The sequence below is a fragment of the Lynx rufus genome, unplaced genomic scaffold (genome assembly GCF_022079265.1).
Source record: "Lynx rufus isolate CCGP_SWC_20201006 ecotype Redwood Valley unplaced genomic scaffold, mLynRuf1.p SCAF_13, whole genome shotgun sequence".
Taxonomy (NCBI): Eukaryota; Metazoa; Chordata; class Mammalia; order Carnivora; family Felidae; genus Lynx; species Lynx rufus.
In genome coordinates this window covers 45,413,173-45,439,666 of record NW_025814827.1, presented here as the reverse complement: position 1 = coordinate 45,439,666, position 26,494 = coordinate 45,413,173, and the positions used below count along the sequence as shown (strand labels likewise).

General features: G+C 43.8%; 1 protein-coding gene across 4 annotated transcripts; it reads right to left on the bottom strand.

The window, feature by feature from the left end:
- Window positions 1-8,499: 8,499 nt before the first annotated feature.
- On the bottom strand, window positions 8,500-24,185 carry LOC124508827 (bcl-2-like protein 2). 4 transcript variants are annotated; one of them, XM_047075469.1, is made up of 7 exons: window positions 11,971-12,336; window positions 11,499-11,613; window positions 10,724-10,791; window positions 10,301-10,407; window positions 9,747-9,834; window positions 9,507-9,658; window positions 8,500-8,567 (listed from the first exon to the last, which is right to left on the bottom strand). In XM_047075469.1, the coding sequence occupies exons 1-7, from the start codon at window positions 12,319-12,321 to the stop codon at window positions 8,528-8,530; spliced, it is 921 nt and encodes a 306-aa protein (XP_046931425.1). In that variant the 5' UTR covers window positions 12,322-12,336; the 3' UTR covers window positions 8,500-8,527. The 4 variants fall into 4 exon arrangements, with proteins under 4 accessions (XP_046931425.1, XP_046931427.1, XP_046931428.1 ...); XM_047075471.1 differs by lacking the exons at window positions 8,500-8,567; window positions 9,507-9,658; window positions 9,747-9,834; ... (2 more) ...; window positions 11,499-11,613; window positions 11,971-12,336 and adding exons at window positions 18,348-21,538; window positions 22,097-22,536; window positions 22,994-23,081; window positions 23,379-24,185; XM_047075472.1 differs by lacking the exons at window positions 8,500-8,567; window positions 9,507-9,658; window positions 9,747-9,834; ... (2 more) ...; window positions 11,499-11,613; window positions 11,971-12,336 and adding exons at window positions 18,348-21,538; window positions 22,097-22,536; window positions 22,994-23,081; window positions 23,744-24,185.
- Between the last annotated feature and the right edge of the window lie 2,309 nt (window positions 24,186-26,494).

Sequence of the window (26,494 nt, the reverse complement as noted above, 5' to 3'; positions counted from 1 at the left end):
GACCTCGTTCTTTCTTGCTCTATCATTCTGTTTCAATAAAGACATTTTGAATAAATGAGCATATCATAGCCTGGACTTTCCTCCCTTCTGTTGTACTGTCTCTTCGGGGAAGGTTTCTCTTAGTGGAACCAAAATCAGCAACAATCTCCCTTCCCCCTTCCCCTGGGCCTTCCCCCCTCCCCCCACCCCATGTTACTTTACAGACAGCCACCACCCTTTACTGATGGCTTGCTATGCAGCTAAAGACTGGGCTAGGCACTTTACAAACTTCACTTAATCATTTAGTCCCTTCCAACACTGCAAGGTAGGTGTTCGGTCAATTAAAAGTTTTTGTTGTTGTTGCAAGCAATGAAAACTGACCATAATAAACTTAAACGAAAATGGGAATTTATTAGAGGGATTTGGTGGGGCAGGTTGTAGTAGGGAGCTCACAGAAGAGGCGGAACTAGTCATGAAAGGTCAGGAACCAGACAGGCTCCCTAGTCTGGGAAGTATGACTTCATCTGGATGAATGACTTCCACTGGGGTTCCATCTTTGGGTCATTCCACTTAAGAGTCATTTCCAGAGAGCAAATGACTGGCTAACTTGAGTTAACATGGCTGCACCCCCATCCATATTACTGACAACTGGGGAGACAGAAGGCAGCAACTGTGTGTTGTTAGCAGAAGTAGGACAGGATGTTGTGCAGGTAAAAACAATGGATGCCCACTATAGTATTCTTCTTCTTTTACAGATAAGAAAACTGATGCTCAGAGAGACTCAGTAACCTGCTCAAGGTTACAAAGCTAATGAGTGACAGAGCTGGGACATAATTAGATCCTGGAGCTGGAGCTCTTCACTGATGCACACTATGGCCACCTTTCTAACCCCTTCCAATCTTTAGGCATTACCCTTGGAAGCGAGGAGTCTCAAGGCACCCCAGGAGTTGGCAGTAGGTGACTAGGTCTTCCACATCAGTGCCAGGACCTGCCTCTCAGACTAGCCCTGGCCTGGCTTGACCACTTTGGGCAAATCTCTTAACGTCCAGCTTCCTTCAAGGGTTGCTGTGAGATTAAACAAGATAATGTATTTATACATGTCTCTTAAACTGATTTACCACTAGATGGTAAGCTCCTTGAGGGCAAGAACTCTGTCTTTCTCAATTTAAAAACACAAAAGCCTGACACATGATAGACATTGAAAAAGTTATTGTTAGTTCATTCTTTCAGCAAATGTTTCCTGTGCCCAACTTACGAACCAGTTACCATCCTGGATATTTAGGGCATAGGCCATCCTTCAGGGACCTTAAGATCCATCTAATACTAGGAATAGTAATGAGGAGAGAGACCAGTGGTTTGGGGCACTAAACAGCTGCATCCTGAAGCAGGTGAGACTTCACTCAGAGTCAGGAAACCCTCACGCAAAGGCTTAGGAGAAAAGTACAGTGCTTTCGACCCAAAGGATATAGGGACAGTAAAGGCCCGGAGGTAGGAAATGGGTGAGGCAGTCCTGGAAAAGATTCTTGGGGAAACTGAAGTGTTGAGGCCAGTCTCTTCCAGAGAAGGGAGACCCGTTCTCCGCAGATTCCTGCAGCACCCAGGGTCCTATCTCCTTCCTCTCTGCCAATCCAAATCTAAGGCCCAAAGCTCTGTGAACTAAGCCATGCTGCTGGGGTTTCCATACTAATTGCATTACTGGAGAACTCATAAGAACCCTTCTCATTTAATCTTCACAGCCCTCTGAAATTGGTTTTGTTATTTTTATGCTATTTAACTACTGAGGACATGGAAATGAGAGAAATGGAAGGATCTGCCATTAGATGGCAGAGCCAGGACTCAAAACCCGGCCTTCTGGCTGCTCTTTCAACTCCACTAGTTCCTTCACAGTTATGTACTGTGTACCCCACATTCTGTAGAACAATGTCTGTGAACAATGTAACTGATTCCAATGTTCACTTTTTAGTTCTGGGTAGCCCCAATGATAAATGAGAGATCATACTACTGTCTCCAGCGATTCGGTGAAAACCAACCTGACGGTAGGTAAGAAAGTTCTGTACTTTTTGGAAGTACGAGGAGTTATTCGTACACTAATGACACCGTCCAGTACATATTGTGAGGAATGGTATCAACGGGGCATTCCAGCAAATCCAGTCTTTGTACACTGCTGGAAGAAGGGCAGGGAAAAAAAAGTAAAAAACACTCAGGAAGTTAGAGCAGCTCCTGTAGGAGGGTAGTTGAAAGAGAACCAGATTCTCTGACTTCAACCAAAAAGGTAGAGACAATGAAAATGAAAGCATTCAAGAAGTATCAGTGAAGCACAGGGGAAAACATAGTCCTTCACCCCTAAGAAATTCATAATCTAGGTGAAAAGGGTCAGCATGTATAACTAACACAACTGGCATCTTGCTCTAAAATTCACCAACCACATAATCTCACTGGACCCTGCCTGATCAATAACCCCATGAGAAACAGTTCTCATGGTTTAGGGTTTTACAAATGGGGAGACTGAGGTTTGAAAAGGTAACTTATTCAAGGTTATGTGACTCTTAAGTAAGTAGAGTAGCCAGATTTTGAGAACTGAGAGCCTGCAATCTTCTTCCTGTACACCAGACAGAAAATATTTCTAAACACCACGAAAATATTAATTCTCCTGTAATCAGTTTAGAAGACAACCCAGGAACTTGGAGATCGTTTTTAGGAAAATAAGGAAGTGACTACTTTCACGAACATGAAACACTGTAGAAATGTTTTCGTTGGATTCACAACTACGAGCCATAATGGGTTATTCAGAGGAAAATTAAAAGTATATACAGGGTACATTTCTAAGCTTAAGTTACATTAAGTGACATGAAGGCCACTCTCATTCCTCTCATTCGGTCAACCTAGCCTGGCCACCACATAACCATTTTTTGCTGATTACCCACTGTCTGGTGCTGCCTCAGCTCTGGGGGAGGGAGCATAGTCCTTCCCTGCAAGGGCTCTGAAGACTGTGAGACAAATCATTACAATCCTACGTGGAAAATGTGGAGATGTAAAAGTGCTTCATTGGCTCTGAGGAGGAAGGATCTGCTCTTTTGGAGACAGTCAAGGAAAGCTTCTTGGATATTTGGACTGAAACAGTGCCAAATCCAGAGGTATGACAGAACATGGATGGTGTGGAGAACAAGTGTTTAAACATCCAAGATACAAAAGTAATCTATGAAAAATCCACAGCTAACACCTTATTTATCATGACTGACTGAAAGCTTTTCCCGAAGATCAGGAGCAAGACAAGGATGTCTGCTCTCACCACTTCTATTCAACATTGTACTGGAGGTTCTGGCTAGGGAAATGAAGCAAGAAAATGAAAAACAAGACATCTGGAATGTAAAGGACAATGCAAAACTCTATATTTGCAGATGACATGATCTTGTATATAGAGAATCCTAAGGAATACACAAACACACCTGTTAGAACTAAACAAACAAGTTCAGTAAGGCTACTAAACTTAGTTAAACTTGTACAAGATCAATGTACAAAATCAATTGTATTTCTATACAGTAACAATGAACATTCTGAAAGCAAAATGAAGAAAGTTCCATTTAATATAGCAAAAAACAATACTTAAGAATAAATGTAATAAAAGAAGTCTAAGACTTATACACTAGAAACTACAAAACATTGTTAAAAGAAATCAAAGACTTAAATAAATAGACAGTATATACTGTGTTCATAGTTTGGAAGACTTAGTATTGTTACAATGGCAATCCTCCCCAAATTGTTCTACAGATTCAATGTAATCCCTATGAACATTCTGGCTTTCTTTTTTGCAGAAACTGACAGGCTGATTCTGAAATTCATATGAAATGTAAAAGACCCAGAGTAGCTAAACAATCTTGAAATCAAGAACAAAATTGGAGGTCTCATACTTCCCACTTCCAGAACTTATTACAAAGGTACAGTAATGAACACAGTGTAGTAATGGCATAGGGCATCCATATAGATCAATGGAATAGATTTCAGACTCTAGAAACAAGCCTGCACATTCTTGGTTAATTCATTTTCAACAAGGGTACCAACACCATTCAATGGGGGAAAGAGTAGCTTTTTAAACAAATGGTGCTGAGACAAATGCATTATCTACATGCAGAAGAATGAAGTGGCCCCTCCCTCACACCATACACAAAAGTTCATTTAAAATGGATCAAAGACCTAAATGTAAGAGTTAAACTATAAAACTCTTAGGAGAAAACACAGGCATAAATCTCCAGGACCTTTCTGTTTCAAAGGATACTATCAAGCGGGGGAAAAAAAAAAAAAAAAAAAACCAACAAAATGGGAGAAAATATTTGCAAATCAAATATATGATAAAGGTCTAATACTCAGAATATATAAAGAACTCTTACAATTCATAATAAAAAGACAGACAAGCCAATTAAAAAGTGGGCAAATAATTTGAGCATTTTTCTTTAAAGAAGATATACAAATGGCCAGGAAGCACATGAAAAGATGCTCAACATCATTAGTCATTAGAGAAATGCAAATAAAAAACATGAGATACCACTTCATACCCACTAAGATGGCTATAATAAAAAAGATGGACAGTAACAAGTTAGGTGAGGATCTGGAGAAACTGACCCTCATACACTGCTGGCAGAAATGTAAAATGATGCAGCTGCTTTTGAAAACAGCCCTGTAGTTCCTCAAAAGGTTAAACATAGTTAGTTACTTTATGATCTAGCAACTCCACTCCTAGGTATGTATTTAAGAGAAACGAAAATGTATGCTCACAAAAAAACATGTAGCTTGTAGCAGCACTGTTCCTAATAGTAAAAAAAAGAAAAAAAAAGGAAATAATGCAAATGTCCATCAACTCATGGATAGTCAAAATGTGGCCAATCCATACAAGGAATTATTATTCAGCTATGAAAAGGAATGAAGTGCTGATACATGCTACAGCATGAATCTTGAAAACACTATGCTAAATGAAGGAAGCCAGACACAAAATGCCACATATTGTATGATTCTATTTATATGAAATATCCAGAACAGGTGAAGTCATAGAGACAGAAATTAATAGTTGCTAGGGGCTAGAGGGAGGGAAAATTAGGGGGGCTTGCTAATGGGTATAGGGTTCTTTGGGGGGTTACGAAAATAGAGTTAATAAAATTAGGTAGTGATGATGGTTAATATGTTGCACTAAATACCATTGAATCGTACACTTAAAAGGTAATTCTTTATGGTATGTGAATTATATCTAACAACAAAACCCATATAGCTTTTCAGTGGGATATGCCAGAGGTATGGCAAACTGACACTTTTCTACAGCGAATAAAATTAAAGTTCTCTTACTAAATGATTTCTCTTTAACAAATGCTAGCACCTAGAACAGCACTTGCTGGGTACTCAGTAAATGTTGAATCGATGATTACCACAAGCATAAAGAAAGGGAAAAAGGCATTTGAGATTAGCAGAATTGAAAGATGTTTTAAAATCAGGTCTTGATTTAAGAAAGGTCACTCATTTCAACCATACATAAAGGGAAGGCTGTTATCAGAAAAAAACAGCAACCACTTTTCTTTATTGCTGATGTCAGGTTGGGCAAATCCCGTCTGAAAGAGCTCTGGGCTGTCATTGCAAAGACCTGACTCAGACTCTCATTCCAGAGAAATCTTAGAGACAGGCTCCCCCAAATGTCTTAGACACTTCCCTCCCACAAGATCCATGTGAGACTAGGTTCATTCCAATCCCTCAGATAAGAGGGAGCTCATCAGGAGTGACTGACCAAAAAACAAGCAATCTTTCCTAAGGAAAGCAACTTTCCTTTCATGCTACTTCCTCTAAAATCACGAAGGATGATGCAGGAAAAATGAAAAGACCAAGTAAGGAAAGAAATCTGATGCTTGTGAGGATAAGAACTAGCAGGTCCAGGATAAAGGGAACCCCCAAGGTGAATTAACACCTTCTGAGCACCTAAGTTATACAAAGGCACAATCCATACCCTCAAGGAGCTTGCAGTCTAGTGGGGAAACAGGGATGTAATTGTTTTAATTATAAAGCTATGAAGTACTAAACAGAGATAGAAGCAATTTGCCCTGAGTGCAGGAGTGATTCATAATGACTAGGGAATGAAGAAAGGTTTCTGGCTGTAGTGCCTGGCTTTATACATTACGATTCTGAAAGAGCAGATGGAATGGGCACAGCATGAGCAATAAATGAAATATAATAAAATTAACTGCAATGCACAGGGCATCACATGTAGAACAAGATGTGACAGGGAAATCTAATCAGAATTAAATTGGGAAAGGACTTCATTCCACATCTGCGTTTACAATTACTGGTGGTAGAACAGGGGCGTTTCTGGCAACATTAAGTTTGTGGAGTCAGACATCTACCAGGAGCCCACTCTAAGATGGGGAGTTGCTCAAGCAATTAAAATAGCATGGAAAGAATGGGCAGGATATGGAGAACTGACTGGACATATAAAATTAAAAACAAAGAAGGGTCAAAAAAATGACAATCGCCTGTCCAAGATCCAGCAATTTGGAAGGGGTTTTGCAGATAGCCACTTAACGCCCCCTGGTGGATAGAGACCTTCCCAACATTAACATCATCAAGCTACTTCAGACCTCTCACATTCTAGCAAATATTGAAACCATCGCTACCAGACTCCTACTAATCAGCCTCTACAGCAATCTCCACACTATTCTAGCTGAATGTTGTTAGAGCAGACAGATATCCCCCCCCACTGCAGAATGCTTAACAAATGACACAACAGGAACAGTACAATAAATGAGCAAATACTTAAGTGGTCAATACTGACCTGAGAATTCAGAATACAAAGCCATTGGAGAAGTGGGTTAAGGCTTCAGAGATATATAGGACACTCATTTCTTTAACCTAAGATTACTGAAGAGAATACCTAGGTCAGAGGCAATCACAAAATATTCTGGGAACAGAGGTTAATGGTGCAACAGAATATATAAAGGTTTAAATTTAGAAACCCTCTAAGTAATGGAGAAGACTTGAGCAGGGTCAGAGGAGCAGGAACACAATGTAGTAGTACCCAAGGAATCTGGATACCGATTTGACATAATACAAAATAGAGAAATTTGGTGTTAATGTGACCAACTACTAAACTTAAGGATATTAAATCAGTAAAAACCAGTTAGTTAAGTCCTAATTAATGGAATGATTCAAAATGAGTTAGCTGAACAGAGTAAGTGGTCACTGCATGGCTAGAAAAGATATTGCCATGGTCTTTGTTAGTTAACTACTTTTTCCCTCATTTTTTGAGCTGACTTTGGGGTAAAGACAAGAAAAGCTACCCAGATACCCCTAAGAATCTAGTGCTGCTGGTGTGGATAATTCATTTGCATGTTAAATTTACTCAGGAGTACACACTGAAGTGCTATCAGATTACTCTCTTCTGGCCGTTCTTTTACATTCCCAGGCTCATTTGATTTACCTCAAATGCCAATCAGGGCTACATGCTACCCAGAAAACTCATCATCCTCAACTAAATACACAATGTTCCTGTTAGTTGTAATTTTAACTCCTACTCCTTAATTCGTAAATGAGAACTTCCCCTCCACAACACCAGCACTTCCACAAAGGAGAATTAACAGCCATCTGGGATCTAAGAGAAAATAGGAAAATAGATAAATAACCCTTACACCCAAAAGGCCAAACAATTTTTATTTTCAAAAACAACTTTATTCATGACACATATTAAAAAAAAAACTCCCACCCCCTGGAAATGAGCTAAAAAAATAAAGAAAATCCACCTCCCACCTCCCTGTTCCCACTTCCTCCCATTCCCTCCAAATAAAAGGGAAAAAAAGGCAAAGGAAAACAAAACAAAACAAAAAACTGAAAAACAAAAAAACGCCCCAAAACCCCCCAAAACAAGGTAGTGCATTTCCCCAAGGGGTAGGGGAATTTACACTGGAGCCGCTGGGAGCGGAACGGAGATCTTCCGGCTACAGAAACCTGCAAAGAAAGACACTCAAAACAGAAAAAGAAACACAAAAGGAAACAAAATAGATCACCAGGCAATCTGGAGGGGCAGGGAGCCGGAAAAGAGGGGTGGGATGGGTGGTAGACCTGGCAGGACAGGAGCAGGCAGGAGGGGACTGTGAAAGTTAGGGAGAAGATGGAGGGAAGGTAACAAGCAGAACAGTTTGGTGTCCTTCCAGAGCCCTGGGTAAAAAAACCCCTCCTACCACCCATGCCCACCTACCCTTGAGCAGCCCCCAAGGTGGTGAAGTGGGACAGGGAAACAAGGGGAGCAGCTTGCGCAGTTGAGACGTGTCCATGGCGAATCCCCAGAGTGAATGAGCAGCCCCCTGCCCCACTCCCTGGGCCTTCCCCTACTCCCCAAAGCAGGTCCCTCCTCAGCAGTTAGTTATGGGATTCTCCCCCCTTTCCACAGTATATCTTTTTTTTAAAAAATATTTTTTTTTCCATCAAGGTCATCTTCTGTTTTTCTTTTTTTTTTTTTTAATTCTTTTTTTTTTTTCCTTCTTTCCTCTTTTTTTCCTCTCTCTCCTCCTAATACACACTTTTTTTAGTAAGGGGAATACCATGATGTCGCTCTAGCCCGGCCCCTGGAAGAAAGAAGGAGAGTTAGGTGTTAACATAATCACTTAAGAGTCAGCACAAGCCCCTCCCCATGGGCCCTTGCCCCAGTTATAGTGCAGGGAATGGGGGGAAAGAAGTTTCCAAATACCCTAAAACTGACCCCATTATCCCAGAAATAGTGACACACCTGGCAAATGGGAGGGGACAATTTAACAGAACACCTTGCCATTGGCAAAAAAGCATATCTGAGATAATAGGGGCAAGAAAACGGACTTATTGTTTATCCACTTTTCAGTCAGTTCTCCACAGCTCTAAACCCCAGGCCTTCACCATCAGATCCTCCCTAATTCCTGGGAGTAGATAAGTAAATCTTATGAAAAGCCAAGGTCTATATGCTTATCCTGTCTATTTAAAGGCAGAGAGATGATAATAAAGCAACAACATGGGCATCACACTAGGCCCAGAGAAAAAGTTAACCTTGTAAAACACTGACTCAGTTAAAGAGTAAGTATCTCATTATCCTCCCACATGGCTGTTGAAAAGGATCAACTAGCCTCTGGTATTCTTCCAAGGGAGGTTCAATCTTCAACTCCTCCTTAACTCTGGGAAAAGTAGCAAATGTCCAAGCAGTGCCTTCACTACTCTGAGGCCGTTCTTCCTGGCCTGTTTTGTAAACACCTTCACTGCCACCAACTCTCAAGGGAAAAAAGGCTGGGGGAAGAACCATCTCTCAGAACAAAGTGGAGAGATCCAGCCCTTATCACCAACTCTTGCTCCAGAAAACGATGATGAGACTGGCCTCCTGGCCTGGCCTGCAACTACCTTCCTCACCCTGCACAGGCAGGAGACCAAGTCCCTGGAGACCAAGGGGAGGGTAAGTGAGGGAGATTCCTCAGATCAGGAGAGAAGGAAACATACAGGGCTCATGGGAGGCGGGGGGAGAGGAGCAGCCCATCTATCCTGACCTGTAGACGCGACCCCGGGGCCTGCTGTTAAAACCACTGTAGAATCGAGAGCGGGAACTGTTGTAGTTGGTGGTCCGGGCACGGTATCGGGCTCGTGGGAAACCCCGGTCTGTTGTGCTGATGCCTGGTCTGTTGGTTCGTTTTGGGATCACCTGACAGTGATGGATGTACAACAAAAAGCCTCAGAATAAGCCTGGAGAGTTTACACAGAACCAGAACAGCAATGGGCATGGGGCTTACCTTGATTTGTCTTCCTCTAAATAGGGACTCATCTAAGGCCAAGGAAGTCCTCACTGACTCTTTGTCTGAGAACTCTATATATGCAAACCTGAAAAAAATAATAGTCATTTTACCTATCTGAAGTTTAAAAAAGCAGCTTACGTGTCAAATCCAATTTTTAGGCATGCTTTACTCAAGTAATAATACATCCACATTTTTTAATTACTTTTCAAAAAATTCTTAAATGCAAGATTTCAATCCAAATTTCTAGCTACTCTTGGAAAATTATAAAACAGTATCCACAGGGCCTGGATTTCCATATAGCAGAACCAGTTAGGGCTAAGCAGAAGCTGTCCCTCTCTCTTCTAGCTCATGAATACACCCACACTAACCTTCATCTTTATCTAAAGGCCTCTGAAAGCATTTACGTGCAACCCCTGATATATATCAACATTAATTCCTCGTAAGATGAACACCACTTACTTTAACAGCAAGTTAACTTACTGTTCAATATAAAACATTTTGTCTACTTTTAAAATGTGATTAAAATGACCTCAACTTACTTCCCTACTTACCCTTTAGGATGGCCACTAAATTTGTCACAAAGTATGGTAACACGGTTGACTGAACCACAGCCATGAAAGTGTGCTTCCAGCTCTTCTGCTGTTGCACCATAGTCCACCTGTGGTGATAAAGGGGTTATGTTTCACAGGTACTGGGCAAACAAGCTCCCATCTCAACAGGTATCTCTGCCGAGCCTCTGGGCTGGGCCACCATATACACCAAGGCACATCAAATCTGATTCTTTAAGAAACTAATCCTTTTCTCTTCCCAACCCTAAAGCCTCTGCTGATCACCAGTACCTTTTACCTCCTCCAAACCCTCCCAATATTCCCCAAATCCACCACCTATCCTTGAGATGTTCCTTTCAATACTCCTACTAAGCAACTCCCAAAACAAGAGCTTCCCCCAACACCAATCAGGGCTCTAATACATACATTGCCAACATAAATGGAACGGGCATCAGCCTCCATCTTCTCTTCAATGGACATGATCACTGGGCCAGCTTTGAAGAAAAAAGAAATCGGAGGGGAAAACAAAGCTAGTTTTCTATTTGACCAATAAGTGTACCCCTCCCACCACCAGTGCTACAGTGAAGGCAAAGATTTAGGTCTGCTCTGTTCCCTGCTGTACCCATTATCAAGAATACCATCTAACACACAATAGGTACTCAGTGAACATTTGACAAATCAGCAACAGATTAACACAGTCCTAAAAACCAGAGAGAACAGTACAGGAATTCCCTCCTTCCCCCAAACCAAGTCCCTGTTTATTGAATAACTTTGAGTGAAATCATTTGAAAAGTGAACAAAATCAAGGGAACCCAAACTCAACATTTCTGGATTAAAGGGAAAGCCCCCTGTAGTGGAGCAATTTCTTAGGACTCTTAAAAGGTCTCAAACTAAAAGAAGAACCATGAGCCTTGAAGGTCAAATGCCAATTGGAAACCTCCACAAAGAGTAGAGGTAGAATAAAGAACAAAGAGCAACACACATGTAAAAAGGACAAAGAAAGGCACAAGATTACCATCATCAAAACAGGTTTTTGGCTCACTAAGGTCAGAGGACCACACAATGGACAATGACCACAGCACCTGCCCAGTAATTGCTCAGACAAGCAGCCTCAAAGTCCCGAGCATCTAATCCCATACAACCCGTGTTCGCATAACCCTTCCGAGGACCCGGGTTCCGCGTGCAACCGCCAGTTACTCACCATTGCCTGGAGGTGGACTCATATTCATCTGTTTCTCTACCTCGTTCTGTAGCTCCTTTAGCTTCTCGGCTTCTTCCTCCATCTCCCTGACTCGAGCTTTGATCGCTTCCAGCTCCTACAATGAGTGGAGAGGGTATGGAGAAGAGCTTAACAGGAACCAACGCAAGGGCTGCGCCCAGCTCTCCGTCCGAGCGCGGCCTCATGCTCGGCCATTTCCCTCGCCCCACACGCGGGTCACGATGAAAAGAAAAGCAAGCTACCTTCTCTAAAACAACACTAAGCACCCATAACGCCCGAATCAACCCGGCTAGGCCCCTTCTGGCGGTCGAGGATCCGTCCCCGGCCCTGCCCCAGCCACGTTATTCCCCGCCCACCCCCACCCCCCGCCTGCCTCCCGCCTGCCTCCCGCTCGCCCGAGCTCTGGGCCTCCCGTGACACGGACGGCCCTGCTCGTTCGCCCTCCTTCCCTCACCGGGTCCTCAATGGCGCCGTCCCCCGGGTCACCCTCGACCAGTCCCGGCTCCTCCTCCTCCTCCTGGCTGCCGGGGGCTCCCGAGCCAGGCCCAGGGCCCGGAGCTCCCGGGGGGGCGCGGGGCCGGGGCGGCTCCTCTTCGGGCTCGGGCTCCGGCTCGGGCTCCAGCAGCAGCTCCTCAGGCTCCAGTTCCTCAGACTCCAGGCCGTTCCCGTAGTCCCCTGCGCCCCCCGGGGCCCCCTCCCCGGCCTCCCCACCGGCCCCGGGCACAAGATGGCGCCGCCGCCCCGGCCCGGAGCCCCGACCGCCCGCAGCCCCCGCTGCTGCTGCCGCCGCCGCCGCCGCCGCCATCGCCGCTCAGACTGGGGCCCGCCGCCCGGCGATTGGAGAACTGCGCCGGGCACGCCGAGGATTCATTAGTCTAGCGGCCTGCCCGTCACCACCAGCTAGGACCCCATTGGGGAATATTACTTGACAATCAAATAAGATCCCACCCTTAAGGCGGGATATTGCACAAAATTCTCAAATCCCGGTAGGGGAATTGGTCTGTCAATCAACATATGTCCCACCTCCTCTCAAGTCCTTAGGTAACAATACCGCCAGGGCTGTGACGACATTCCTGCTTCCCGCCCCGCCTCCAGGCGGATCCGCGAAGTATATGACGTTCGGGGATTGGCTGCTGGCTGGGTGAGGGGAAAGAACCAGTCTTCCGATCGCCTTGCCGCACCGGCCGTCTCAGATGCCGATTGGCTCGCGGGATTTGAAGGGCTAACACCCGTTTCGTGACAGGTGAACCTTGCCCCGCAACGGACGGCAAGGCTTCCATCAAGGGAAACCCGAGGTCACATGACTAGTCCTTAGGGAGGCCGCCATTTTGACACTACTGGTTGCCAACTAGAGAGCTGTAGGAAGGCAGAGACCGGAAACATTGAGGCGGTTTCTGGAATCTGGTTTGCTGACCAGGAAAGAATCAGTAGATGGGATATTGCTGGAAATGGAGGTTCTGAATGGCGCTCTCCAGTAAGCTTACTTTTCCCATCCAGGTTATTGGTACCAACATCCACCAACCAGTTCTCCCAAACCAAGAAGCTGGGAGGAATCCTCACTCCAGAGCTACTAGCCCTGTCTGATCTGTCTTCCTTGCACAGGCATACTTTACAAACCCCTGTTCATACCCCAGTTTTAGCCTTTTTCTTGGACTGTTTGCTACAGCTCCCTAATAGGTCTCTCAGCTTCCAGTGTCATCTTTCCAAGCCTCGCCGCTACTTAGAGCCGGCTCCCTTTTGCTGGCCCGGTAAAAATAAAACTTTACCGTGGCCTTAAGAGATCTCAGGACCAGCCTACTTCGCAAATGTTATTTCCACCCTTCTCGTTCCAGGGGGGTGTACCTGCACACAGGTCTGTACCTCTACACGCAGTGTACCCATGTACACTGCAAGCCCCAGCATCACCTCTACTGAAGAACCTTTCACTACCCTCTCTTTTCCCATGACAAGCAGGTCTACTCCCACTGTGTGCTCATTTTGTCCTGCATTGTGAGTTTGGGAATGAGTGGCTGGATCCTACTTATATTTGCAACCCCACTGTGGGGCAGTATGCTTTGTACCTAATAGATGTCCAATAAATGTTTGCATTTATTGGGGATCTGGGTGCCACCCTCATTTTTCAACGCTTTCCCAGCCCCCAAACCTTCCTTCAGTCCGCAGAGGAATTCCTCCTCGCAGGTTCCCAACACACGTTTGTACTCTGAGATAACCAATGAGACCTAGTCCTGGAAAGCAGGGTTGCCCTATTGTAGCAGTGTTATTACGCATTTTTTAAAAAGTAAGGAATGACGGTGTTAAGTTTGCAAAAGGGTTATTTGTGGCCAGACCAAGCTACGGTTTGACAGCCAGATTCAAATGAGGCCATTCAAATTAGTTAAATCAGACAACCCCAATAGGATGTGTATGGCTGGGGCAGGGATTTGGACAAGAGGAGATCTCTGTTAGCAAACCAAAAAGTCAAAAGCTTTTCAATATACCCCATTCTTCCCCTCACCCTCACTTCTCAAAAATCCTTACCTCAGGAACAGGGGAATTCTGAGCAGAGTCATAGTTCTTAAAATTTCACTGAAAATTACTTCAGCAGCCATCGCAGCTCCAGTGGTCTGGGAGAACTAACGTGAGCACCGAAGACAAACGCTAAAAGATTGTGAAGTCGCTGGAAGAAAAAGGTTTTCTACTAATCTTAACCTAATCAAGATGTTGATGTTTTATTGGTGCCTGATTTAAGCTAATCAGGCAAATCAAGGGAAATGTGATTTTTTAAATAATGCTTCAAATCCTAATTTTGTTGAGCACTTGATTTTGTAATAGGTACAATCCTAGATTCCTTATTATATCTCATTGAATCCTTAACAACAACTCTATGAAGCAAATATTTCCAAAACTATAACTTGTTTTAGGCATGAAGAAAGAGTGAAGTAACACCCAAGTCATGGAACTAATTAGCAATGAGTAGGTGGTAAAAAGTGGTGGGACATCTGACCAGCTCAGGTCATGACCTCCCCATTCAGGAGTTAGAGCCCTGTGTCAGGCTCTGTGCTGATAGCTCAGAGCCTGGAGCCTGCTTCAGATTCTGTGTCTCCCTCTCTCTGCCCTTCCCCTGCTTATCTCTCTCTCTTTCTCTCTCTCTCAAAAATAAATAAACATTTTTAAAAATTTTGGAGGTGCCTGAGTGGCCCAGTCGGTTGAGCGTCGGACTTCTGCTCAGGTCATGATCTCACAGTTTGTGGGTTCAAGCTCCACATGAGGCTCTGTGCTGACCGCTTGCTCAGAGCCTGGAGCCTGCTTCAAATTCTGTGTCTTCTCTCTCTGCCCCTCCCCCGCTCACGCTTTGTCTCACTGTTTCTCAAAAATAAATAAATGTAAAAAAAATTTTTTTTAATTTTTTAAAAAAAGAAAAAAATGAGCAGGGAATTCAGAGCCAACTTTCGAAACTTAGATCAAAATTGTTACAAGGTCTGCTTTAATACACAAAAATTACATTATGTATGATGTTGAAATTCGGAAAAAGACTAAATTCCCACAATAGACAAATGTTTAGGCAAGTTGTTATTATATCCAAAGATTATTATGCACCTATTAAAAGGTTTACACATAGTGTGTAATAACATGCAAAAGTAATTATGTTAGGCCAAAGAAGTAAATATAAAATTGTATATAAAGTATGATTAAAGTATCATTATGATGTCTTATTTTTTAAAAAAATAATTTGGACTGGGGCACCTGGGTGGCTCAGTCCGTTAAGCTTCCAACTTCGGCTCAGGTCATTATCTTGCAGTTTGTGAGTTTGAGCCCCGTGTTGGGCTCTGTGCTGTCAGTTCAGAGCCTGGACCCTGCTTTGGATTCTGTGTCTCTCACTCTCTCTGCCTCTCCCCGCTCATTCTCTCCCTCTCTCTCTCTCTCTCAAAAATAAATAAACATTTAAGAAAATTAAAATAAAAAAATAATTTGGACTGAAAAAATAAATAACTTGGACTTCAGGGGAAAAAAGGGAGCAAGAATCAGTTCGATGTTTCTTTTGGTAATATGTACTAAAAGCTTTCAAAATGTTGAGATTCTTAAACCAGTAATTGTATTTCTTATGATCTGCTCTAAAGAAATAATCTAAAAACTGCATAAACATTTGAGAATAAAGACATTCATCAGAGTGAAAAAAAATGTAAGCAACTTGAATGTCCAAGTGACATACTCAGGAAAATTATTATATACACATAGATGTAATTTTATATGGTCATTATGCCTTCAAAACATTTTTAGTAACAACGAAAAACTACAATATAATGGTAAGCAGAATTGTAGTATAGAAAATTGTATATACAGTATGATCATAAAATATAAGCACGGACAGAAGATGGGAAAGAAATATGCCAAAATATTAATAGTAGTAATTTCTGAGTAGTAGGATTATAACTGACTCATAATTTTCTATGTTCTATGATTTTTTCCACAATATCATATATTATTTTTGTTTAAAATTAAAAAACCTTCCAACTCCCAAATTAATAAGCATGATTACTTTTACAAACACATTTAAAAAGGTATTTGAATGGTGACTTGTAAAGTAAGATACTTCCCTATTAGACTGTAAACTGTAAAAGGCAGGGACATCATCGTAATTATATTTGTATTCTCATTGCCCATCACTCTGTATTCAATAAATGGTAACTGAATTAATGATCTTCCATAATAATTTTAATATCTTACCTGTTGTTGATGCATAGAGAACATCAAAGAGATAAGTTTCTAAGAATGAATTTGTAAAAAATTATTATGCAATGATGTGAAATCTACCCATTATGAGTATAATTTTCCTTCATTAGTAACCTCTCAATAGAGGGCCATGGAATTTTGGGAAAATGGAAACTCAATTTTAGCACAAGGAAAAATGTGCTAATAGAAGTGAATGGATAGTGGAAAAAAAGGAGAATTAGGGATGCCTGGGTAGCTCAGTCGGTTAAGTGTCTGTCTCTTGTTTTCAGCTCAGGTCAGAGGATCTCATGGTTTGTGAGTGTAAAACCCGTATCGGGCACCATGGTGACAGTGCGGAGCCTGCTTAGGATTCTCTCTCTCCGTCTCTCTCTGCCCCTCCCATGCACTATGTGTGCATTCTCTTTCTCTCTCTCTCTCTCAAATAAACTTAAAAAAAAAAAAAAAGAATTAAATCACTAAAAGGGGATGAGGGCAACTCCAGTTCTGTACAAAAGGGAAAAGTTTTCTCACTAAACAACATAAATACTTGGCTTTTTGGTAGTTTCATTCCTGCTTTTAACTCTTGCTTTTTTTGCTGCAATAATTCTCTATAACCTAGAACTACGTTATTTAATATGGTACCTATTAGTCACAAATGGTTTGAGCACTTGGAACATGAGTAGTCTGACTGGAGATGTACTGAAAGTATCAAATATACACGGAATTGCAAGACTCTGTATGAACAAAAGACTGTAAAATAAATTAATAATTACTTAATATTAATTATAGGTTGAAACTATAATAATTTTTACACTGGGCTAAGTAAAACATTGTGAAAATTAGTTTTATAACTGTTCCTTTTTGTTTTTTTTGTTTTAATTTTTTTTAACGTTTATTTATTTTTGAGACAGGGAGAGACAGAGCATGAACGGGGGGAGGGTCAGAGAGAGGGAGACACAGAATCCGAAACAGGCTCCAGGCTCTGAGCTGTCAGCACAGAGCCCGATGCGGGGCCCGAACTCACGGACCGCGAGATCGTGACCTAAGCCGAAGTCGGCCGCTCAACTGACTGAGCCACCCAGGCGCCCTTGTTCCTTTTTGTTTTAATGAGACTACTAGAAAATGTAAAACTACATATATGGCTTGCGTTATATTTCTGTTGGACAGTGCTGATACAGAACCTTGAAACCTTGATCATATACTTACCTCTATCGTGGAGCCAACTCTCAATTATTTTCTAATGCAAAGTCTAGCCTCGCCTACCTTAATTCCTTAGGTCTGTCCTTGCAGGGAAGTGAGGTGTGCACTTAAATGAGAAAGAACCTCCTTTGGGCTGCTTATTTTCTATTCTGCTTCGTTAACTTTTTAAAAACTTAAACTTATTTTAATATGTTGTACCAGAAATATGTGTTCTTTATAAAAAAAAAATCAGAAAATACTGACAGTAAAAAGAACAAAATAAAACACCAGTAAAATCCAACACCCACAGATAATCACTAATGATATTTTGGCATATATCCTTCCTGAAATTTTCAGTACATAAATACATACAGAGGCATGTACACACACACATATTTACATATTTATTTTAGCAAAATGGGATCATACTGTATATATTGTTTTCTATTTTCTTTTTTACCAAGATAGAAACATCTTTCCGTATCAATAAAAATATTTTTCCAATTTCATTTTTCATGACTTTCCTCAAAAGTCACCTTAGGAATGAGGGTTTTCCCTGACTATTCTATTTAACATTGAAATTTACAGTTACACTTTCCTAATCCCATGCTAATGAATTATTTTTCTTTATAGCATTTATCACTTCATAACATGAAATGTTATGTTAATGAATATCAGAAGTGAAGTGAGTACTGGGGAGAAATGCTCATTGTCATTAGAGGCCGAACCACAAGTGAGGACTTGGTCACCATCACACAAAGATTTGGGGTAAGTTTTCCTTGTTTTGGTTTGTTTCTGGTTTATAGCCATCCCAAAGTACTGTATATACACACCCTCTTAAGGTTTGGGTTGGCATAGGGGCACCTGGGTGGCTCAGTCAGTTAGAACTTGGAGCCTGCTTCAGATTCTGTGTCTCTCTCTCTTCTCCTCTCTCTGCTCCTCCCCCACTAGCACTCTGTCTTTCTCTCGCAAAAATAAATAAACTTAAAAAAACCTGTTTTTAAATAAATAAAATTAAAAAAAGATTTGGGTTGACATAGATGGAGCTCTTGGCTTTGGGCATTTGGCAGGGGTTAGGAGATGGGGAACAACTCTGATTTTCTTTTCTTTATGGTCTCAACACTTTCCCAAGTCCTTGTTACTCTAATTCTTGCCATTAACAAGGTCACGAAGAGATGATTAGATCAAGAAATGTCCTGACACCAGGCTATAGAGTGTAGAAGTCACAAACCCTGCTCAGTCCTTCTCATTAAACTTCTGGGCTTTATTTTTTTTTAATACGACCATTACATATTACACAAAAATAAAAGTCAAATGAACTTGATATTTATAAATTATTAAATAAAAATACAGGAATATATATTTATATTTATAGAGCTTTTTCTTTTCTTCTAAACTAACCAAATCTGTTCTCTCGCCATTTTATGATTTAAAAAAGTAAAATAGTATATACCCTAGAATAAGTGGGGAGTAGGATTAATAATCGCAGGACCTAGTTGCCCTACTTCTGCTCCTTCCTTGGCCTAAGCAAAATCCCTATATGTCCCCTTGGGCTCTGGAGAGCAAGAAACACCCTCTCTACCTATTTAATCTCTGAAAAATGGCAATTAGATTTATTTCCCTTATTTTTTAAAAAATGAAATTGATTTAAAAATTGGGAGCCATACTCAGCCTTCCTGGCCAAGAGCTAATCCCAAGGAACTATATGGCTCTAGAAGAGTCTCTAGTTTTCCCTGACAGAAGAGTCTCTGGGGTTTCCATTGCCCCTCAAGGACAGGACAGATCAAAACTGCCCACTACGGTCCCATTCAAGCTATGCTTCTGGGAATCCAAGCCCTTTACCCTTTCAGAAAACAACTTCTCCTTCTACCAAGGTGTGAAGGCCTCAGAGCAGGGCATTTCAGTTACCTGACCACGGTCCCTGCTGCTCCTGTTAGCTAAAGGTCCCCAGGAGAGTTAACAGGGATAGGTGGTCTTGTGGTAGAGGGGAGGGTGGAGTCTGCCCCAAACCTGGGGGAGCACAGGCTCCAATTTGGAGCTGATGGTCTAGTCAGTGGTTTTCCAACTTTTTTTTTCAGCAGCAAACCCCTTAATGCAAATAAAATCTTACCCTGAACCCCGATATGTAAGACAGCTACAAGGGGAGCTATTCTGTTTAAGGACAAGTAGCCCAGCCTGCTCAGCACCCCCTCCCTTCACCTCCCCAAGGCCTCCTGAGGCAACCCCTAGGAAACCTCAGGGCTCTGCCAAGCAGCCTGAAAACCACTGGTCTAGTTTGTCCTGAGCAAGTCAGAGACCCCCCACCCCACCCCAACTGCCTGCCACAGACCAGCTCTGAGTTTCTGGTATCAGCATACTCATGATGGACCAAGTGGCACATGCAGTCTTCCACCTCCCCTATAAATACTATTAAAAAGTGCAGCCCTCTCTCAAAAGCAAAAGTCTGGGCTAAACACCTGAGGCCAATTTTGGTCCCACATTCTTGTGAGTACAACTATGTTGCCACATTTTGGGACCAAATGAAAATCCCAAGAAGAGTCAACCATGGTCTAGCTAAGCTGATCAGTGCTCAGGATCAAGGGCAGGGTTCTAGAGCACTGTGTCTGAAGTCAGCATTGGAGAGCAGCAATTTTAGCACCTTGGGAAGTGCAGCAGTGAGGTCTGGCTCAGGGCATGCATCTGGAGTGAAATCATTTCTTTCTCAAAAGAAAAAGATATAAGTGGAATCTGTTCTAGAGGACTGTGAGCTCTAAAGTTAACGTCCTCAGACTCAGAGGTACAGACAAGTAACACCCATGCAAACAGCGTGGCTTCAAAGAAAATATGAATGCTTCTAGGTTGTGGTAGGTACTCTAGAACCCATATATCTGGCCCTTGATAAAGCAGTACCAAAGCCCACTACACGGAATAGGCCAGTCACGGAGTATAGGTCACCCTCACACCTATGGGGTTCAGAGCTGGAATGTTCCTCTCAAGGCATCAACAGTCTCACTGAGACACAGTGCAAGACCCAGACTGTACTCTAGATCAGCATTTACCTCCACACACTCACAAGGAAAATTAGAGTCCCAATTTAGAGTTTGAGTTTGGGTGCAGAAAGTCCCAGAGACAGGGAACACTTTAGGCACCAGTGTGCCCCAGTGGGAGAGGAGGGCGGCAGGTAGGTCCAGCTCCCCACCCACCCCCACTGCAGGCTCCACGGCCCTGTTTTCTGTCAGAGCCCAGGAGGCAGCAGCAAGTGCATGATGCACAAGGAATAGGGACGGTGAAGCAACAGGGCCAGCTACAGAACTTATCTCCAAAGCCCTGCAAATGACTTTCTGTGGAAAAGTGCCCAAAGCCCTCTTCTGGATACAGTGTTTTTCCCATAGCCTTGAGGCATCAGGACAAGGAGAGGGGGAGGAGGGAGTTGGGAGGAGGGGTAGAGAGCTGCCCCTTGTTCTTGCCACTTCAACAGGGAATGTTTTCTCTGTGAATACGGCCGCCACCATGTTAGACAAGCAGCCTAGCATGCACACAAGCACGCGTGCACATGCATACACATGTCCAAGCAGCCCAACATCACAGCCACCTCTCCCTATCACCTGAGAACTCCAAGCTTCCATTCCAAAGGGATGTGCCTTCGGTGTTTTTCCCCAAATCTCACTCATCCAATGGAGACACAACCCCTTATGCAAATCCTCCTTCTTTAGGGCTACAAAGTAAGCTCTAGTTACAGTTTTGTGTGCCTATACCTATAGGCATGATCTCTCCCACCTCCTCCCAACCCTGGAATGCCTCCATCTCCTGGCCTGCTCGCTTTCCAAACACATCCCCTAATGTCTCCAGCTCATCCTTCCGACTGCCTGCCTGGCACACACAGCTCCTTCCCACAGTACCCTGCCCCTTCCCATCCCCATTCCATGCCCATCCATTCACCCACTTCTTCCAAGGGCATTTCTCTTGTTCTGTTCCTGCTCTCTTGTCCCCCAACTACACCTAGCCCCACCTGGCCCTGGACTTTCTCACTTGCTAGCAAAAAAGGCCCCTACAGTTACCAGGGCCCCCAGTGCCACGGCCCCTGTCAGCACTGTCCTCACTGAGGCCCAGTTCCCCTCCCGCAGACGCCGTGCCTCCTCCAGGGCCCCGTCCCCGTATAGAGCTGTGAACTCCGCCTGTGGGAGAGAAGGGAAGTAGGAGAGAAAGGAGAAAGGGATATCAGGAGAGGAAAGAGTGGAGGAAAGAGGAGAGGAAGAGTTCCAGTTCCATCCACTACAAGCACTACCCCATACCCAGCTCCTCTCCAGCCAAAGCTCTACTGGCTGCAAGCCCCGATCATCCCCCATGAGCGCCTGGCTCATTTGCCCTTTCTGCCTCAGGTGAATCCCAGCCTTTCCCTGGCCAATCATTTTGCTCGGAACTGGCATCCTTTGCCAAGGCTTTCCTGACCCCCTGACACCCCCCCGCCCATGCCACATACTCTGGTGTAAAAAGCTCCTGATGGCTGGATGCCATTTCCCTGCAGGCACAGAATTGTCCTCTGCTTTGGACCATGAGCCCATCCAGTGATGACTGCATGGCAGCCCTGGAGTGCATGACACCCATGGTGAGAGCATCTGATTCCACCCAAATAGGGAGACTCAGACCCCAGCCTCCAGCCAGAACCCCTGTCTTCCCTCTGGAGACCATCTTTGCAGAGGGGTGTGCAGAGCAGCAATTGAGAAGCTTCTTACCCAGCCCCCACTGCTGTGAATCCAGTCGGCCAGCCGTGTCTCCAGGTAGGCCACCATCCACTCTTGCACTTGTCCCACAAGTGGCTCCATCTCCTTGTTGACACTCTCAGCACACAGTGCGGCTCCAAAGACAAAGAAGGCCACAAGGCGGCCCCAGTTGGGGCCCCCTTGGAAGAGTTCATCAGAGACCTGGGTGAAGCGTTGCTGGGCTGACCCAGGGGTCACATGCAACTGGGCTGCCAAATCAGAGAAGGTGCGCCGGAAGCGGGTCTCAAACTCATCTCCAGCTGCACGCATGGCTTGGTGCAGTGGGTCAGCTGCTGGGCCCTCCCCAGGGCCTGCTCCACAAACATAACCCTTCTGCCTCAGCTTATAGCCTACAAAGTCTGCCACTAGAGCCCGTGTGTCTGGGGCTGAGGCTGGGGTCGCCATCCGGGCAGCTGTAAGAGTCAAGGATGAAAGACTGGCATGAATATATGGTCAGAGAGCCAGAAGGGTCACTTCAGGCTTGGCCAACCCAGTGAGAGGTGGGAGGAAATGCTCAGAGACCACTGAGCAGGGAGGGGCAAGAATGTGGGAATTAAGTCAAGGTGAGAGGCCAGAGCATGAGGGGCTGACCATTAATTTGTAATGTGTTAAATTAAATGTAAAACAAGTAAATTTTATTTTTAAAATACTTTAGATTCTTTCCATAATAAAAAAACACCAACTCTATAACCCCCCTACAAACCCCCTTTCCACAATACACACCATTTTAGCTTAGGGTCTTAGTACCTCCCCAGAGGGAAGATGTGAAGATGCTGGCAGAGGCACAAGATGGGGGAGGAGACAGGAGCTGAAGGAAAAGGTGGGAGAAGCAAAGGGCTGCCAGGGACAGAGAAGGAAGGGGACACTCACCCAGCCTGGATGGCAGCTTTTAGGACCCAGCGCTGGTGGCAAGGAGCCCCCAGCTGGGGCCTTTCATCCTCCTGGCCAGCGTGGAGCCCTGGGAAGGGGAGGGGGAGAGCAGAGCTAGGCGGGGAAGGCCATGGATCACAGTCTGGACAGAGAAGACTGGGGGTGCAGCTCCCGGGACCGGCCCCTGCCCCCAACGTTCTACCAGCTGTGTGGCCGAATCCATGTTTAATGACTGTCCTCCCAGGAAACCCAGGGCCAAGGGCTTCCTGCCGACACCGCATCTACTCCCGGCTCCCCCCAGTGCAGTCCAACAGCCCAGCTCCTCCTTTACCCCCACCCTCAGCAAGTCTCCAACCCCTCCTGCCTGCCAGGTTAGGGATCTCACGGGTCAGGCCGCTGCCAGGATCCGGGCCGTTTCCTGGTGCAGGAGCTGGGAGGGAGGGAGAGACGGAGGAAGGGAGGGAAGGAAGGAGGGAGGAGAAAGGGGGGTGGGAGGGAGGGCCCGGCGCCGGGTGATGATGGGGCCCAGAGATGCGTCCAGAGAGAGGGGCGGAGCTGGGAAGCAAGCTTGGGAAGGCCACAACTCCGGAAGAGAGAGGGCTGCTGGAGGCCAAGAGGAGCAGGGTGGAGAGGAGACAGAGGGCCAGGTTGGGCTCCTGAGCCTGAAGACTGCCCAGAGAAGCCGGCTAGGCCTCAGGAAACCTCGGAGCAAATTCAGCATTTCCAGAAGGTCTCTGATGTTCCACGCACTTGTTGAATTTTTCCAGCCTTAGAGTGGATGCCTGAATTAGAGGAGCAGTTCATTCCAGTGGGAGCTGCCTGCCAGGTGCCTCGCCCTGTGGTACTGGCAGACATGACATAGACACCGGACACTTCACTTCCTCTTTTCTCCAGGAACTTTAACCCAGTAGTCGCTTCAGAGGCTGGGGCTTTAACCAGGCATCAAGACTTGGATCGCAAGTAGTTTCTGCAGGTAACTTTTCTTCACCTTTTTTCTTTTCTTTTCTTTTTTTGTAATCAGATTGGTTTTCTTTTTACTTCTCTTTACTCAACACGTGAACTTATTCTCATTATGACAAGTTCAAACAATATAAAGGTATAAGGGGAAAAAAATACGAGTCCTCAATCTCCCTCCTTCTACCCTTTGCACAAATCCACCTCCCTTCCTGGAGGTTACCAATGTCAAGGTTGCTGTTTACCCTTTCAGATAGATAGATAGATAGATAGATAGATAGATAGATAGATAGATAGATACGTAGATAGACCTATTATTTATACATGGCAATATATTTATACAAAACAGTTCACAGGATATGAAGCAGTCTGACCACAGGTGATCCTCAGGAGGGCCCTTGAGCATTCTGACTGGGCCCCTGGGCCCCGCTGGCTCTTGCAGCTGGCATTTCCTTAGGCTCCATTTAGAGGGATCTCTAGCCAGAGGCTAGAAAGAGGCAACCCAGTTCTCCTTTCCTGCTGGTTCCCTTTGCTTCTACCTCCAGTTCAAGTCTTGATATTCCTACCTGCCCCTACAGTCACTGGAGAAGAAAGGTCATATCTGTAACAATGATCGTAACAACTAATACATTTTGAGGACTTATTAGGTGCTAATATAGCTAATAGCTAATTAGGTGCTTTCTTTTTGCGCATGATATTTTATCCTCACGCCAATCCCTATGCTGTTTTATCCCCATTCTGTGGGTGAAGAAAGTGAGGCTTGGAGAGGTTAATTTACCCAAAGCCATATACTTAGAAATTGTACTCAATTTTGTCTGACTTTAATGTTTATTTATTTGTGTGTGTGTGTGTGTGTGTGAGAGAGAGAGAGAGAGAGAGAGAGAGCACGAGCAGGAGAGGGGCAGAGACAAAGGGAAACACGGAATCCCAAGCAGGCTCCAGGATCCAGCTGTCAGCATAGAGTTGGACACAAGGCTCGAACCCACAAACCACGAGATTATGACCTGAGCTGAAGTCAGACACTTAATCAATTGAGCCACCTAGGTGCCCCTCAATTTTGTCTCACTTTCAAGTTTGTCTTAACCTTACCTATATTGCTATAACGTTATTTCTTCTGCTTCAGGTAATCAATGTTGTTTTAACACCATTTACAAGTCTCAACTCAGTTATCCCTTCCATTCTGAATGTACAGCAGATTCCACACCTTTATGACTGTATCCTTTCAACCATCCTTTCTTCTTTGTTCTTAGGCTGATCATTCCAGCTGCCACCAGCAAGGCTGCCTTCTTCTTTAGAGAATAACCTAGTCCAGTCCTTCCTGTGCAATACTAATTTCTTCTAAGACACTTACTTGAAATAAAAACATTTTTAAGTCTCAGGATCCAAATATATTTCTATATGCCTGCCCATTTATTTATAAGCTCTGTGAGAGCAGGAACAGAATTTTATTCACTTTTATGTCCTTCTGGCCTAATAAGCCCTCAGTAAATGTTTATTGAACAAATCATTCAATGCCTCTGGCCAGTTATTGAGTAGGCCAACACTGATGCTTGAAGATAACCATAGTGGCTATTTAAGAAACAAAGACTGAACTGTAAAGAGGAAAACAAGAAAAAAGAAAGAAACAAAGATTGATTTGGAATAGAGGTTCAGTGTCAGTCTGAGCAGCCAGAACATAACAGCTGGACCAACACAAATTATACCTGGTCCAAAGGTGTGTATCTCAAGAATCTTCCCAGACCAATATTATGTAGCCAGGGAATGGCAATTCAAACTATAGACAAAGCAAAAGTGTTTTAATAGAAAACCTCAGGCCATATAGGCCCACTTTGAACCTTATCTATTCCTTCAATGATACATTTTACAAGAGCAAGGAAGACAGTTTTTATTTTACAACATTTAATTTAATTTATTGCTCCTTACATAGTTATGTGGAAGAAAGTTTTACAAAATGCTTGACTGTAGGGGAGTACAGGTGGCTCAGTCAGTTAAGTGGCCAACTCTGGATTTTGGTTCAGGTCATGATCTCATGAGTTTGAGCCCACATCAGGCTCTGCGCTCACAGCAGCAGAGCCTGCTTGGTATTCTGTCTCCCTCTCCCTCTGCCTCTCCCCCATTTGCTCTCTAGATCTCTATTTAAACAAATAAAAAATAAAAAAATAAAATATAATTAAAATGATTGACTAACACAAATTAGTATAATGTCTAAAATAGGAAAAGTGTATACATATATATGTGTGTGTGTGTGTGTGTGTATATATATATATATATATATGTATGTATAAAATAGGAAAATAAAATTCAATAGCCCTCCTGGCTTTGCTAAGGTTAATAGTGGAGTTAAAATGCAAACAGGAATGAATTGTATAAGATAGTATGTGTCTCACTGTTTATTTCCAACTCAGTCACTTGGGATTTTACAGTTAAACTATCCTGCTGCTTTAAATTTAGAAATTCCATTTCTAGGGCACCTGGGTGGCTCACTCAGTTAAGCATCCAGCTTTGGCTCAGGTCAGGATCTCAAGGTTTCTGGAGCCTGCTTCAGAT

What these genes read in the sequence shown, in the direction of transcription:
- LOC124508827 (XM_047075469.1), bottom strand. Translation starts at nt 12,321, where the DNA reads ATGGCGGCGGCGGCGGCGGCGGCAGCAGCAGCGGGGGCTGCGGGCGGT. An exon ending in GTTCCATTTATGTTGGCAAT is followed by an intron (nt 10,408 to 10,723) that starts GTATGTATTAGA and finishes TTATCACCACAG; the next exon opens with GTGGACTATGGTGCAACAGC. An exon ending in CCCCGGGGTCGCGTCTACAG is followed by an intron (nt 8,568 to 9,506) that starts GTCAGGATAGAT and finishes TCTTTCTTCCAG; the next exon opens with GGGCCGGGCTAGAGCGACAT.